Source organism: Macaca thibetana, chromosome 5 (assembly GCF_024542745.1).
Source record: "Macaca thibetana thibetana isolate TM-01 chromosome 5, ASM2454274v1, whole genome shotgun sequence".
In the NCBI taxonomy this organism is placed as follows: domain Eukaryota; kingdom Metazoa; phylum Chordata; class Mammalia; order Primates; family Cercopithecidae; genus Macaca; species Macaca thibetana.
The window spans coordinates 183658859-183675637 of NC_065582.1; the positions used below are offsets into that span (position 1 = coordinate 183658859).

The 16779-nt window shown below is 45.6% G+C and overlaps 1 protein-coding gene across 1 annotated transcript in view; it reads left to right on the forward strand.

The window, feature by feature from the left end:
* The window catches only part of POLN (DNA polymerase nu), a 156696-nt gene that overhangs the window by 6866 nt on the left and 133051 nt on the right, over positions 1-16779 (forward strand). The window contains exons 2-3 of the mRNA XM_050792314.1: positions 10457-10536; positions 15998-16498. Of these exons, the coding sequence (XP_050648271.1) occupies positions 10457-10536; positions 15998-16498 (581 nt within the window). The remainder of the gene's footprint in view (positions 1-10456; positions 10537-15997; positions 16499-16779) is intronic.

Below are 16779 nucleotides of genomic sequence, written 5' to 3' on the forward strand. Positions count from 1 at the left end.
TCTAGGTTTGTGTAAGTTCACTATATGACAGCAGTCCCCAACCTTTTGGCACCAGGGACTGGTTTCATGGAAGACAGTTTTTCCATGGCATAGGGGTTGGGGGGATGCTTTCGGGATGAAACTGTTCCACCTCAGATCATCAGGCATTAGATTCTCATAAGGAGCTCACAACCTATTCCTCGCTTGTGCAGTTCACAGTAGGGTTCATGCTCCTATGAGAATCTAATGCTGCTGCTGATCTGACAGGAGGCAGAGCTCAGGTGGGAATGCTCACTCACCTGCTGCTCACTTCCTGCTGTGTGGCCTGGTTCCTAATACTACAGACAGGTACTGGTCCTCAACTCAGGGGTTGGGGATCCTTGATCTGTGATGTTTTCATAACAATGAAGTCACCTAATGGTGCGTTTCTCAGAACATACCCCACATAACTGTAATTATAGCTCGTATATATCTGTGCCAACCCCACTCGTCAGGTAGCATTGGCTGAGGCATTTGTTGCAATGTATCACATTTCAGCTTCTGCAGGCTGAATTCTTCTAATCTCCAAGGCCACTCCCCAGTAAGCTTTCTGCTGACAAATCTCAGTCTCAGGGAACCTGATCTGCTACAGCTGGTGGCAGTTGTTGTCTGAGAAAGTAGACATGTGATTTTAGAGTTTGGTCTCCCGCAGGTGAGCTGGCACTGATGACCTCATCACAAGTTGTGGGTGGAATGCAAATAGTAGTAGTGGAGTTAAAAGTTTGGCTCAGCTGAGCGCGGTGGCTCACACCTGTAATCCCAGCACTTTGGGAGGCCGAGACGGGCGGATAACGAGGTCAGGAGACAGAGACCATCCTGGCTAACACAGTGAAATCCCATCTCTACTAAAAATGCAAAAAAATAGCCAGGCGAGGTGGCAGGCGCCTGTAGTCCCAGCCACTCGGGAGGCTGAGGCGGGAGAATGGCGTGAACCCAGGAGGTGGAGCTTGCAGTGAGTCCAGATTGCGCCACTGCGCTCCAGCCTGGGTCGGCGAGAGCGAGAAGACTTTGGCTCAAGGTGGGTTTGTCTGGCTTACCAGTGGGAGCACAATTTAGTGAGTCTGTATTTTTACATAAACAATAGGGGAGAGGAAGCAATCCGATTCGCATTTGTCTCAGGTGAACCTCGGATAGAATTTGACTTTGAATAGAATGGGGAGGCATGTTTGCCATAAGCAGTTCCCACCTTGACTTTTCCCTTTAACTTAGTGACTTGGGGTTCCCAAGATTTATTTTCCTTTCACACTCATCTCTACAAAAAATTAGTGGGGCATGATGGCACGTAATCCCAGCTGTCTGGGTGGCTGTAATCCCAGCTATTTGGATGGCTGAGGCAGGGGGATTGTTGCTTGAGTTTGGGAGGTGGAGGTTGCAGGGAGCTGAGATTGTGCCACTGCACTCCAGCCTGGGTAACAGAATGAGACCCTGTTTCAAAAAATAATAATTGTAATAAATTTTATTTAAAAAATAAATCTTGAGTATCAGATACCTCTGAGACCTGCAGAAATGGCCCCACCCTGAGCGCTCCCGCTGCCCCACAGCTTTGCTTGAGAACAATGGAGAGCTTCTGTCTTGAAAAATAAGACATGCTCCCTCATTATTTTATAATACTTTAGGAAAAGTTTTTGGGGAGGGGAGGGAGAAACAGAAAAACCAAACAACGTTCATAATTCCCCAGATCTTTTTGTATAGTTATACACACGCATACATATGTCATTTCATATGGAACTGTGAAAAGATTCATAAATGTATTGTTCAGGCTTTTTCTTTTTTGCTGCCCCCTCCTCCTCTCCTGGTCATTAAGTCACAAAATAACCCAGCCAAAAAGTACTGGGCCTGTTGCAGTCCAGTCAGGGGACAGAAACCATAGAGTAATTTGAACAGGGAATGTTTAAGGCATTACTAACTAGCAGGATTAGCTACCAGGAATAGCTTTAGAGAAAATTCTAAAGAATCCAGCAATAGCAGACACAGGGAGCAGTTTCCTCCCCTAGGGCTGAAGTGGGGTGCTGAAGGAAGGGACAAGTTTAGCAGAATCTCTCCCCTCAAGGCTGAGATTCAGACTGTCAGAGGTTGTGGATGTAGCCCACTGGGTGGCCAAGAAGTTGGCTGACGTGCTTGAGTCAGTCTGGCAAGTGGGAACCCACCTATGGAGTATCACTGAACTCACTGAGAAGTTGGTAGGGGTGCCTGTGAAACTCAATAGGAAGCTGCCCACAGGGATCGACTGAAACTTGTTGAAGGGCTGGCTAGAATGTCTGTGGAAGTAGCTGGAAAGTGGCCAGTGGGGCTGCTCATGGGTGTCTAGTACACTGGCTAAGAGCTGCAGGAGCAAGAAGAAAGGAAAGCAAAGCACAGCAGCCAGAGGCCTCTTCTCTGGCAGCGTCCCTCTAGCACCCTCTGCTGACAGAGGTTAACATCGTGCCAGGTGGCAAAGGAGGTGTATTTTCTGTAGGGCATGCAGTGTGATGAGGGGTGAATTTGTAGCTGAGAGGCAGTACGTTGATAACTGGCACAGGGACAAAAGAGATTCTACTCCCAAGGAACTGCTGGACCTAACTGGTCATAAACGCAGGCCTGGGAGAGTACCTATGGGTGGGCTGGGTCTGAGGGTACTAGATTAAGGCAGGTGGAACTAAGGTTGGGTAAGGGAAAGTTTATTGATGCGGGATCACTTCAGAGACACTGGATTTGACAACCCGATGAAGATTCCAAGAGGTGGTGCCAACATACTGCTAGGATGGCTTTTAGTTCCTTGTAGGAGAGGGTTCACACTAAGTGAAGTAGAAATGTTAGAACTGCCAGGGCAGATGGTAAAAGAAGGCATGAAAAGCCAGGAGAGGTGGACATGCTAGAATGTCCATATTGTGGAGGGCTGGGAAACTCAGCAGGTAACAGTGTTCTGCAGAAGGGCGCTCTGGATGCTGTATTTACCGAAGCAATAATGAAAGCTGATGAGGGAGTGGGGAGCATCGGCTTCACTGAGAATCTCAGTGGTGTCCTCTATAGACCAGGGATGATAGTAGGAGATGCCTCCTGATAACAGTGAGGGAGACAGAATCCTGACATAGAGGCCAGGTGGTGGTGTCTGTCAGAAGCAGGGTAGGCACAGCTCTCATAAAGTGACTTCAGACCTGGAACTGACTGACTGAAGGAGAGGCCGGGTCCCCAGGAGGAAGGACTGTGCAGCACCATAGCAAGTGTATATGGCAGCTATTCCTACTGTCTTTCCCCCAGGGAAACCTGTGGCCATTTACTCTGAGAACTTATACATGGGAGAGGGGGATACTGAAACGTTCATATGATACTGATGCCTGGAGACCTAAAGTATCATCATGGTTTCTCTGTCAGAGGCACGAGGACTCAAGCAATAAATGGAACCTTGGCCCAGATGACACCATAATGGGAGGGCTCACTCTGAAGCCATTTTCCAAGTCCCCAAATGTTATTTGGAGTGAACAGACTGTTGGAGGAACCCTCAGGTACTGGCTCCTTGGCCTGAGGATGAGAGCTCTCATAGTGAGTAAGCTCAAGTGGATGATGCTGAAACTGCCTTCCCAGCAAAGATAGTGAATTAGTATAGCAGTATGGCAACCCAGGAGAAATGGCAGAAGTTAGTGCCATCCTTAAACACCTACAGGATTCAGGGCACAGGGTGGTCCCTGTCATATATTCATTTAATTCACCAGGTAGGTGCTCATAGAAGTCAGATCCTGGAGAATAACAGTTGACACCATGAATAGTTTTGACCAAGTTATAGCCCTAATGACAGCTGGTGGGCTGGATGTGGCATAGGCAATTTTATTTTTCGTTTTATTTTTTGAGACGGAGTCTCCCTGTGTCGCCCAGGCTGGAGTGCAGTGGCATGATCTCGGCTCACTGCAAGCTCCGCCTTCCGGGTTCACACCATTCTCCTGCCTCAGCCTCCCAAGTAGCTGGTACTACAGGCGCCCGCCACCACGCCCGGCTTTTTTGTATTTTTAGTAGAGATGGGGTTTCACCCTGTTAGCCAGGATGGTCTTGATCTCCTGATCTTGTGATCCGACCGCCTCGGCCTCCCAAAGTGCTGGGATTACAGGCGTGAGCCACCGCGCCCGGCCATGGCATAGGCAATTAACAAGACTTCAGGTATATGAAATGGAATTACTGATTTGGTGAACACATTCTTTTCCATCCCTGCAGAAATATTCACTCTGAATGGACAATATAAATTTGCACCTTGCCCCAGTGCTATGTTATCCAGCCATCCACTGTTTTGATGACATCATGCCAATCAGCATAAGCAAGAAATGGCAAGTTTGTTAGCCGTCTTGCTGTCCAACACATGGGAGATAAGCCCACAGATATTCTGGGACCCACCACAACCATGAAGTTTTTGGAAGTTTGGTGGTCTGAGGGATAGGTAGGATATCCCCTTGCAAGTAAAGGACAAATTAGTGCCTCTTTTTTTTTTTTTTTTTTTTTTTGAGACAGAGTTTCACTCTTGTTGCCCAGGCTGGAGTCAATGGCGCGATCTCAGCTCACCACAACCTCTGTCCCCCAGGTTCAAGTGATTCTCCTGCCTCAGCCTTCCAAGTAGCTGGGATCACAGGGATGCGCCACCATGCCTGGCTAATTTTGTTGTTGTTGTTGTTAGTAGAGATAGGCTTTCTCCTTGTTGGTCAGGCTGGTCTCGAACTCCCAACCTTAGGTGATCCACCTGCCTTGGCCTCCCAAAGTGCTGAGATTACAGGCGTGAGCCACGGAGCCCGGCCACCTTTTTTTTTTTTTTTTTTTTTTCCGAGAGACTGCGTCTCACTATATTGCTCAGGCTGTCCTCAAATTCTTGGGGTCAGAGTGATCTGCTTCAGTCTCCCGAGTAGCTGGGACTACAAGTGAACACCTGGCAAAATTACTGTTTTTTTTTTTTTTTTTTTTTTTTTTTTTTTTTTTGAGACGGAGTCTCGCTCTGTCGCCCGGGCTGGAGTGCAGTGGCCGGATCTCAGCTCAGTGCAAGCTCCGCCTCCCGGGTTTACGCCATTCTCCTGCCTCAGCCTCCCAAGTAACTGGGACTACAGGCGCCCGCCATCTCGCCCGGCTAGTTTTTTGTATTTTTTAGTAGAGACGGGGTTTCACCGTGTTCGCCAGGATGGTCTCGATCTCCTGACCTCGTGATCCACCCGTCTCGGCCTCCCAAAGTGCTGGGATTACAGGCTTGAGCCACCGCGCCCGGCCAATTACTGCATTTTTAAGAATGAAGCATTAAGAATGAAGATGGAAACTGGTCGAGTCATCCTGCAACGTGGTTAACCACATTAACCATTAAGAGTGAACCATAACACCTGATAGGCATCTCTGGGTTTAGGGAGTGGAGGCAGCATATTCTACATTGGGAATACTGCATAGGAAAGCATCCTGTAAGAGGCCTAGGCTGTGAAGCAAGTGGCCCAGCTACTTGGACTTCCAACCCAACAGACCTTATGATGTTAGAGGTATCTGTAGTGGGGAAAGATGCCATGCGAGGCTTAAGGCAAAGCCCCAGCAGGAAAATCTCAATGCAGACCTCCTAGAACTCTGGAGCAAGGCAATGCTATCTGCAGAAAAGAATTATAAATTTTTCAAAAACAAAACTGTCATGCTACTGGGCCCTGGTAGAGATGGAGCGTGAGGCCATGGTGACATCAAGTGACCGTGAGCCAGAACTGCCAGCATGAGCTGGTTCTGTCAGACCCACAGAGAGGTGGGCGTGCAGCTGTCCATTGCAAGTTGGAAGTGGCTCATTTAGTGCTAGGTACAAGCAGGCACAACCAAGCTTCTCGTGTGGCCCAGAACCCATGACATCATCGGTGCTGGCACTGGTACTTCTAAAGGGGGCAGTCTTAAGACCAGCTGATGGAGGCAGGAAAAGTTCGAGCTTGGTTCATGGTGGGTGGGCTCTGAACAGCCTGATTTAGGCAGCCCTGGAAGACAGCGCTCAAGGGAAACCCAATGGGTAGAACGTTGGGTGGTCCCCTTGACTACTTGGTGTGGAAGGAGAAGTGGCCCCAATGTTAACACATTTGGAACTCTTGGGCAATGGTTAGTGGCTTGACAGGTTGCTCAGGTACCTGGAATAAGAAAGATTGGAAGATCAGGGGCTTCCTGGAGTAAGGCATGTGGAGGGATCTGTGGGAACAGACATGAAGTACATCCCAGCCGAGAACATTCACCATGAGGACACACCAAACCACCACATTAATAGGATGACTTGGCCAGTTGACATCTACTAGCCTCTGCCATCTGCTGTGCCCATGCTGGCACACTGGGCTTTCTCATGGAATCATGGGGTGGGTAGATGCTGGGCATGGCCCATAGCATGGGGCTCCCCCTCACCAGAGCTGACCTAGCTATTTCTCTGCTGAACATCCAGTCTTCCAACAACAAAGACGAAACACTGAGTCCCCAGTTGCACCTTCCTTGGAGGGAAACAGTCATTTGACAACACTGAATCCCTTGTGCCCTAGAAGGTACAGTGATTCATCTTGGCTGGAACCAACACATGTTATAGGCATGGGTTTGCCTTTCCCGTTCTCATGGATTGAGTCAGCTCCGTCACCCAAGTTTCACAGAGTGTTTGATCCACAGGATCCCGCACACAGCCAAGGAACTGCAGCAGTGGACACATGAGAATGGGACCCACTGGCTCCCTCACAGCCACACACCAAGAAGCTGCCAGCCTGATGGAGCAGCAGGATGGTCTGTGGAAGGCACAGCTCACCTCGTGTGCAGCCTGGAGGTGACACCTGCGATGAAGCAGTCACCTCCAGGGTGCAGTCTGCACTGCAAATCACTGACCAGTACTGATGCAGTGTCCTTGGTTTGTGTGATAAATGGGTCTGGGAACCAAAAGGTGAAACTCATCACTCCCAGTGACCCACTTAGAAATCTGTATTTCTCCCCCACACTCCTCTGGGTTCTTAAGGTTTAAAGGTCTTGACTCTCAAAGGGAAAACCTTTCCAGCAGGGGCAAATGAAGAATGTCATTTAATTTCCAGCTCTGGCTGCTGCCTGGTTATTTCGAGTTCCTCGTGCCAAGAGACTGGCTGGCAAGGAATGTAATTTCCATCTTCTGGGATGACTGACCATGGGCATCAGGTGGAGGTAGAGCTGTTACTGCCACCACACCTGGCTACCGCCACACTTGGCACCACACTGGGGGCAGAGACGCACCCAGGTGATGTGATTGGCCACCTCATGGTCCCCTGCCCAAAGTTGATGGCAAATGCAGGGGCTATGGCCAGAGAAGGGCATGGTGGCCAGGGGCTTACCTCTCAGGGATGAGGGTTTGGGTTACCTGATCAGGTAAACTAAGCCACCTAGAGCAGTAGAGGAGATAGGCAAGGGTGAGGATGAACCCTAGCATGGGCAGTAGAGCAGGGAGATGAATGTAATTTGCAACCTCAAGGCCAGCTGCAGCAACAAGATGTAGTTCATCCCAGTACCTTCCCTTTTTAAATTTCCCCAGGAAAAGGCCCACCAGAATCCTGCAGGAGCTGCTCCCAGAACGTCTCTGAAGCAAGTGGCTATGAGCAGCACAGTGTGGACTGTAGCGAGCACTGTGGCGCCCATATGCCCCTTTAGTACTGAAGCACTGTCCCTGCTCCTGGTACAGCTCCTCCCCAATTGCCTGGCTGCAAAGAACGTCTTTGCTCAAGGGCCCATGCCTTCCCCAGGAGTGACTGGTCCAGTGATTAGTGTGTGCAGGGGTATAAAAGCCCAGCTGCCTTGACCCATTGGGAGACACCTCTGCAGGACTGTGCTCAGCCCAGGGCAGACCTTTGAGTGACTGCATCTTCCTTGGTTGGGTTGTGCCTCCTTCACTCTCCAATCACCTTTTCAAATGCAAGCCTTCATCACAGAGGTGGTCTCCCAGGGGACCCCACCTGTGCCAGTGTTACGTGCATAACATCTTCGTGTACACAAGTGGGGAGATTTAGTCATTATTTTTAAAAATGAGGTCATCATCTTCAGTCAATCACTATAGCTGGAGTCATTTTCCCCCCTGCAATCTATGTTTTAACAAGGTCATTCTTTTTAGTGGCTATATATTTCATGATGTGGATATTATGTAATTTATTCCTCAGTTTTCTTCTGATTGGTATCTACTTTGTTTTCAGTCCTTTGCCAAAATGAGCAATACTGCTATAAACGTTTTGGTTTAAACCTGTTTACTGTTGCATATATTTCTGTGAAACAGCCAAGAGTGAGATTATTTGGTTAGATGATTGATACTATTTTCTGTTTTTGTTGAGACAAGAACACTGTCTCTCTCTCATATATATATATGGCTGGGGTATATATAGATACGTGTGTATATATATGTGTATATGGGTATGTGTGTATATATATATAAAAAGCAGCACACATATCCTGTTACGTTTAGGTCAAAATTTCACAAACCCACACCCAGTTCAGGAAACATCACTAGCATTCCCAGAGGCCCATGTTAAGCTCCCTGTGACCCACTCCTCCCAATTCCCAAGAGTGATGTACGCATTATTAATTTTAATAAGTCTTGACAGTTTGCCTTCTAGAAAGAGTCTAATTATTTACATTTTTACCAGCAATACATGAGACTACCTCTTCCCCTCCGTTTTCAGTTATAGTTAATTTGCATTTCCCTGAGTATTGTATTCGTTTCCTGTTTGGGTTTTCTGTTTTGTGTATTGCCTCTTCCTATTCTTTGCTCATTTTTCTGTTGAATTGTTTGTCTTATCTTGTAAGTGTATGAGAACTTGTTGTATATATAGCAATTAACTCTTTGTCATTTTTGTTCCAAATAGTTTTCCCAATGCATTTATTTTCTTTTTGATGTGGTGCTAGTTGTACCAGCCCTATTAATTAATCTATCCTTTTCTATTGAATTGGAATACTGTCTTTGTTGTATATAAAGACTTGGGATCAGTCTCTGGGTTGTCTGTCCTGTTCTAGAGGTCTTTTCTCTCTCATTTTTTTTTTCTTTTTAAGCTTACATTTTTTTTTTCCCCCAAGATGAAGTCTTGCCCTATCACCCAGGTTTGAGCGCAGTGGCGCGATCTCAGGTCACTGCAACCTCCGTCTCCCGGGTTTAAGCAATTCTCCTGGCTCAGCCTCCCAAGTAGCTGGGATTGCAGGTGCTTGCCACCACGGACCTGGCTAATTTTTGTATTTTTAGTAGAGGCGGAGTTTCACCATGTTGGCCAAACTGGTTTTGAGCTTCTGACCTCAGGTGATCCACCCGCCTCGGCCTCCCAAAGTGCTGGGACTACAGGCATGAGTCACCGCACCTGGCCTAAGCTTACATTTCTTGTCTCTTTGTACTTTGAAATTATTTATTAAATTAAAATATCCCTGTAGGGTCTTCAGTTGGAATTGCCTTAAATTTAGAAGAATTAAACATTTTGTGATATATATCCTAATGCTGTGGCTTTTCATTTGTACAGATCTTTTTTTATGCCATTTAATAAGATTTTACATTTTCATCATTGAGAGCCTTGTATCTTTTTTTGTTGTATTTATTCTAAGTATAATGTTTTTATATTGTAAGTGGAATATTTTCCCCTATTTGCATTTCTAGGTTGTTATTTTTCCTGCAGAAGAAATATATGTCACAGTGGTTAAGGGCACAGACTCCCAAATCATATTGCCTGGGATTGGATCCTGGTTCTGTCACTTACTGTTCAGCCCAGGCTTATTGAAATTAAAACAAAAATCTAAGTTAGAAGTTTGTTTTAATGATGTTTTACTGAACCTTTAATTGCTCCACTGCAGTATTCAGTCTAAGAATTTCCCCAAACCTTTAATAATACTTTTAAGGTTTCTATAAATGTTGACCTTAGGTTTTTAGAGTCACGTATTCAAATGCAAATGCCAAATAATGATTTTTTTTTTTTTTTTTTTTTTTTTTTTTGAGACGGAGTCTCACTCTGTCGCCCAGGCTGGAGTGCAGTGGCGCGATCTCGGCTCACTGCAAGCTCCGCCTCCCGAGTAATAGAAGTTCAGCCGTTCTCCTGCCTCAGCCTCCTGAGTAGCTGGGACTACAGGCCCCCGCCACCACACTCGGCTAATTTTTTGTTTTTTTTTTTAGTAGAGACGGGGTTTCACCGTGGTCTGGATCTCCTGACCTTGTGATCTGCCCAGCTTGGCCTCCCAAAGTGCTGGGATTACAGGCGTGAGCCACCACGCCAGGCCCAAATAATGATTTTTAATAAATGTTTTATGATTATATAGAGCTATCTTCAGTTAACTTGAAGGTACTTTACATAAACATTTATTGCAATGGTACTAAGCATTTTACTTGTGAATTTTATTACATTGTTTTAAGTAAGTTAATAATGAATAAATAAGCATGATTATAGAGGTTATTTCAGTGTTAACTGTATTACTTAGATATTAGTGTTTCTTTAATGCCCCATGTTTCTTTTTTTGTTGTTTTTAAAAGCTACAGAAGTGATAAACAAGTCCAGTGTTAAGTATTCAGTACAACTTGAAGATGGGAAGAATCGATCACCAGAAAAAAAGGTAAATCATTGCAAATATGAGTAATTTTAAACAGATAACACTCATTTGTTCAACAGATACTTATTAAGTGTTCTACTATATGCTAAGCACTGTAGATACAACACCTAAAAAAGAAAAAGAAGGGTGTTCTTGCTCTCCAAGAGCTTATAGTTTAATTTGGATGTGGGGAGGGGCAAGTAAGCGCCGTGAGAGAAGAAGTAAGTTCAGAGTGCTCTGGGACAATAGGAGGGACATCTAACTCAGTTTTGTGCTATTTCATTTTGCCCTTCTGGGTATTGACGAGAAGAATCAGGGATGTCTTTCTGAAGTCTGAAAATTATATCTGAGTTGAGATCTATTGGATGATTAGGAGTTGATCAACCTAGGCTGGATGCAGTGGCTCACACAGGTAATCCTAGCACGTTGGGAAGCTGAGCAGGGTGGATCACTGGAGGCCAGGAATTTGAGACCAGCTTGGGCACCATAAGGAGACTCTGTCTCTACAAAAAATAATACAAAAAAAAAAAAAATTAACTGAGCATGGTGGCCTGCTCCTGTAGTCCCAACTACTCAGGAGGCTGAGGCTGGAGGATCACTTGAGCCAAGGAGTTTGAGGCTGCAGTGAGCTGTGATTGCACTCCAGCCTGGGCAACAGAGCAAGGCTCAGTCTCTAAAAAATAGAAATAAAAAATAAAAAGATCCCCACCTTTAAGGGAGTAGGGGCAGGACATTGAGAACATTTTCAGATAAGGGAAAAAAGCTTGGAACTTTGGGTAGTGGAAATAATAGAAGTTCAGAAAGGTAGGGATATAACATTCACAATGGGTGCGTTATGTGGTACGGGCTAGAGAGGAGATATAAGAAGAGGTTGTGGCCGGGCGCGGTGGCTCACACCTGTAATCCCAGCACTTTGGGAGGCTGAGGCAGGCGGATCATGAGGTCAGGAGATGGAGACCATCCTGGCTAACATGGTGAAACCCCGCCTCTACTAAAAATACAAAAATTAGCCGAGCGTGGTGGCGGGCGCCTGTAGTCCCAGCTACTCGGGAGGCTGAGGCAGGAGAATGGCGTGAACCCGGGAGGCGGAGCTTGTAGTGAGCTGAGATCGCTCCACTGCACTCCAACCTGGGGGACAGAGCGAGACTCCGTCTCAAAAAAAAAAAAAAAAAGAAAAAAAGAAAAGGTCATATCACCAAAGACCTTGTGTATGAAAGTGGTAGAGGCTACATAATGTTTAAGAGAATGGACTTTGGAGTAAACTACCTGTGTTCAAGTCCCAAGCTAACTAAATTTAAACCTAAACTCCCTATAGTAAAGTGAGATAATAGGACCTGTCTCTTGGGTTGATGGGATAATTATTTGTCCCTGGGCTCATAGGATGATTATCTGCCCTTGGAGTGGAGGGAAGAGGTATCTTCCACAGAGAAGGGACTCTTCTCTTCTTCCCTCTGTAAATGAATGGAAATTGTATCTCTCAGTGGTGAACAAACTGTGCTCCTTGGATCCCGAAGGCAGGGGTCTGCAAACTTTTTGCTCCCTTTCTCTCAAAATAATTTTGTTGTTTTTGTTTGTTTGTTTGTTCGAGACAGCCCCTCACTCTGTCGCCCAGGGTGGAGTGCAGTGGTGTGATCACAACTTACTGCAATTTTCACCTCTGCCTCCGCCACCGTGCCCAGCTAATCAATTGAGTCCTGGACTCAAGTGATCCTCCCAACTCAGCCTCCCAAGTAGCTGACACTAGAGGCACACACTATCATTGCCCAGCTAATTTTTGTATTTTTGGTAGAGACAGGGTTTCACCATGTTGCCCGGGGTGGCCTCAAACTCCTGGGCTCAAGCAATCCTCCCGCCTTGGCCTCCCAAAGTGCTGGGATTACAGGTGTGAGCCCCCATGCCTGGCCATCTCAAACTGTGTGTACTGCCTGATATATTTTAAAGTTGAAATTTAAAGTCTTTTTTTTTTTTTTTTTTTTTTTTTTGAGACGGAGTCTCGCTCTGTCGCCCAGGCTGGAGTGCAGTGGCGCGATCTCGGCTCACTGCAAGCTCTGCCTCCCGGGTTCACGCCATTCTCCTGCCTCAGCCTCCCGAGTAGCTGGGACTACAGGCACCCACAACCGCGCCCGGCTAATTTTTTGTATTTTTAGTAGAGACAGGGTTTCACCGTGGTCTCGATCTCCTGACCTTGTGATCCGCCCGCCTCGGCCTCCCAAAGTGCTGGGATTACAGGCGTGAGCCACCGCGCCCGGCCCAAATTTAAAGTCTTTATCACAAGTTTAAAAAATTGCAAAGTACGTGATTTCTGCTCTATCGTTAATATTGACATTTTTACTGTTACATTATTTAAAATATATTCACAAAAATTAAATACTGCACTTTGACAACTTGATATCCACAATCATCTCATTATTATTATTATTATTATTTGGAGATGGAGTCTTGCTGTGTCACCTTCACTGGAGTGCAGTGGCGCGATCTCGACTCACTGCCACCTCCGCCTCCTGGGTTAAGCAATTCTCCTGCCTCAGCCTCCTGAGTAGGTGGGATTGATTACAGGTGCCCACCACCACACCCAGCTAATTTTTGTATTTTTAGTAGATATGGAGTTTCACCATGTTGGTCAGGCTGGTCTCGAACTCCTGACCTCAGGTGATCTGCCCGCCTCGGCCCCCTAAAGTGTTGGGATTACAGGTGTGAGCCACCGTGCCTGGCCTATTTTATTTATTAATTAATTTATTTACTTTTTTATTATTTTTTGAGATGGAGTCTCACTCTGTCACCAAGGCGGGAGTACAGTGATGCGATCTTGGCTCACTGCAACCTCCGTTTCCCGGGTCTAAGCGATTCTCCTGCCTCAGCCTCCCGAGCAGCTGGATTTACGGCGCACACCACTATGCCCAGCTAATTTTTATGTTTTTAGTAGAGACAGGGTTTCACCATATTGGCCAGGTTGGTCTGGAACTCCTGACCTCATGATCCACCTGCCTGGGCCTCCCAAAGTGTTGAGATTACAGGCGTGAGCCACCATGCCCGGCCTGTTTTTATTATTATTATTATTTTGAGACTTTCTCACTGTGTCGCCCAGGCTGAAGTACAGTGTGGTGTGACCATGGCTCACTGTAGCCTTGACCTCCTGGGCTCAGGTGATCTCACCTCAGCCTCCTGAGTAGCTGGGACTATAGGCACAGGACACCACGCCCAGCTAATTTTTCTATTCTTTATAGTAAGACAGGATTTTGCCATTTTGCCCAGACTGGTCTTGAACTCCTGGGCTCAAGCAGTCCTCCTGCCTCAGCCTCCCAAAGGGCCAGGATTACAGGTGTGAGCCACTGTGCCCAGCCCACAATAATCCCCTTAAAAAAGACAGAGCAAGATCTTCAACAGTTTGAAATTTTATATTTTTCTTTTTCTCCTTGAATTCCTTTCTTGTTTACTCCTCCACGGAATTGTTAATGTAATTTTATGCTTGAAAGCCTACTCTTGGAAACCATGTATTTATCTGAAACAAAAATACAAGTATGCATTAAAAATTTTCATGACATATGACCAAGCGTTAAAACATTTTCTTTCAAAATTATTTAAAATGTAATATTAATATAGTCATTCAAAGCAACATATATATATGTGTGTGTGTGTGTGTGTGTGTGTGTATATATATATATATATAAAATAAGCCTTGACTGGGTACGTTGGCTCACACCTGTAATCCTAGCACTTTGGGAGGCCAAGGCAGGCAGATTGCTTGAGTCCAGGAGTTTGAGACCAGCCTGGGGAACATGATGAAACCTCACTCTACTAAAAATAGAAAAATTTGCTGGGTGTGGTGGTGAACCCCTGTAGTCACAGCTACATGGGAGGCTGAGGTGGAAGGATCACCTAAACCAGGGACATGGAGGTTGCAGTGAGCTGAGATTGTGCCACTGCACTTCAACCTGGGCAACAGAGCAAGACCCTGTCTCAAAAAAAAAAAAAAAAAAAGGAAAAGAGAAGAAACCTTAAAAATAAAGTGTTATCATAAATAAGTTCTATAATGAAATGGATAGGATTGCTTTCCCCACCTTGATTAGTTTGTGGATCTATGAATGTATATTGTACGTTGATGGAATGAGAATGAGACAGGTAGAGAACTGCTATTGAGTTGGGTTTAATTTTTTTTTTTTTTTTCAAGACAGAGTGTTGCTCTGTCACCCAGGCTGGAGTGCAATGGCATGATCTTGGCTCACTGCAACCTCCACCTTCCGGGTTCAAGCGATTCTCCTGCCTCAGCCTCCTGAGTAGCTGGGATTACAGGCATGCGCCACCATGCCCAGCTAATTTTTGTATTCTTAGTAGAGACGAGGTTTCTCCATGTTGGCCAGAATGGTCTCGAACTCTTGACCTCATGATCCGCCCACCTCAGCCTCGCAAAGTGCTGGGATTACAAGTGTGAGCCCCTGCGCCTGGCCCCAAAAATTTTTTTTAGTAGACAGATTAACATATTATTAAATAGTTTTGGTGATTTCATTTTCTCTATAAATGGTCTTTACTTGGAAGTTGTAAATTATTAATCTTCTCTCTTATGCACATATGCAACATATTCCTATCCATGACATCTCTCATTACGTGCATTGATTCCCAGAACAGGGGCTTGTTGGAGGCTTTTGAGCTTTTTTTTTGAGACAGAGTTTCATTCTTGTCACCCAAGCTGGAGTGCAATGGTGCAGTCTCGGCTCACTGCAGCCTCCACCTCCTGGATTCAAGTGATTCTCCTGCCTCAGCCTCCCAAGTAGCTGGAATTACACAGGCGCCTGCCACCATGCCCAGCTAATTTTTGTATTTTTAGTAGAGACGGAGTTTCACCTTGTTGGCCAGACTCATCTCAAATTCCTGACCTCAAGTGATCCACCTGCCTCAGCCTCCCAAAGTGCTGGGATTACAGGTGTGAGCTACTATGCCTGACTGGCTTTTGAGCTCTTGATCCAGATATGCATGCCTACCTTGGTTGAGAAAAATCACTGCTCTAGAAGACACTATGTGGTTTCCTTAGAAGGTTTGATCATAGAGGCCGGGCGCAGTGGCTCACGCCTGTAATCCCAGCACTTTGGGAGGCCGAGGCAGGTGGATCACCAGGTCAGGAGATAGAGACCATCCTGGCTAACACAGTGAAACCCCGTCTCTACTAAAAATACAAAAAAAAAAATTAGCTGGGCATGGTGGTGGGCGCCTGTAGTCCCAGCTACTCGGGAGGCTGAGGCAGGAGAATGGCATGAACCCAGGAGGGGAAGCTTGCAGTGAGCCCAGATCGCACCACTGCACTCCAGCCTGGGCGACAAAGCCAGACTCTGCCTCAAAAAAAAAAAAAAAAAAAAAAAAAGTTGTGATTATAGATAATATGAAGATTGTGTCTCTGTATTACTTTAGACAAGTTTTTACCAGAAATTAGTTTGGTTTATAAATCTGTCTTAGGAATCCATATTCTAATGAAATATTTTCCATTTTTCTGTAGAATCTTAAATCTTTAAGAAGTCAGACATCAAGAGGTTCCGCTAAGCTCTCTCCTCAGTCCTTCGGTGTCAGACTCACAGATCAGCTATCTACTGACCAAAAACAGAAGAGCATCAGCTCATTGGCTCTTTCAAGTTGTTTAATTCCACAGTATAATCAAGAGGCTTCAGTTCTACAGAAAAAGGAGCATGAAAGAAAGCATTTCCTAATGGAGAATATAAATAATGAAAATAAAGGAAGCATTAATCTTAAAAGAAACCATATTACATATAATAATTCTTCAGAGAAAACAAGTAAACAAATGGCATTGGAAGAAGATACTGATGAGGCTGAAGCCTACCTAAATTCTGGGAACTCAGGAGCATTGAAAAAACATTTTTGTGATATTAGGCATTTGGATGATTGGGCAAAAAGCCAGCTGATTGAAATGCTCAAACAGGCAGCAGCCCTGGTGGTAACTCTGATGTATACTGATGGTTCCACCCAGTTAAGAGCTGACCAGGTTAGTAAACAGTGATGGTTTTTGTTTGCTGTCTTGACACCATAAAAGAAGCCCATTTTCTTAGTGTCTGATTTTGATAGGAGAGCTAGAAACAAGATTTTAAGTCTTTCCCTCCCCTCCAGTGGTAAGTGATTGACAATGGATAGCTCCCATCGGTTTCTTAGGAAACTGCAAAACTGTTTTCCAGAGTGGGTGTGCCATTTTACTTTCCACCAGCAGTGTACTAGGGTTTCAAATTCTCCACCTCCTTGTCAACACTTGTTGTTGTCTATTTTTTTTTT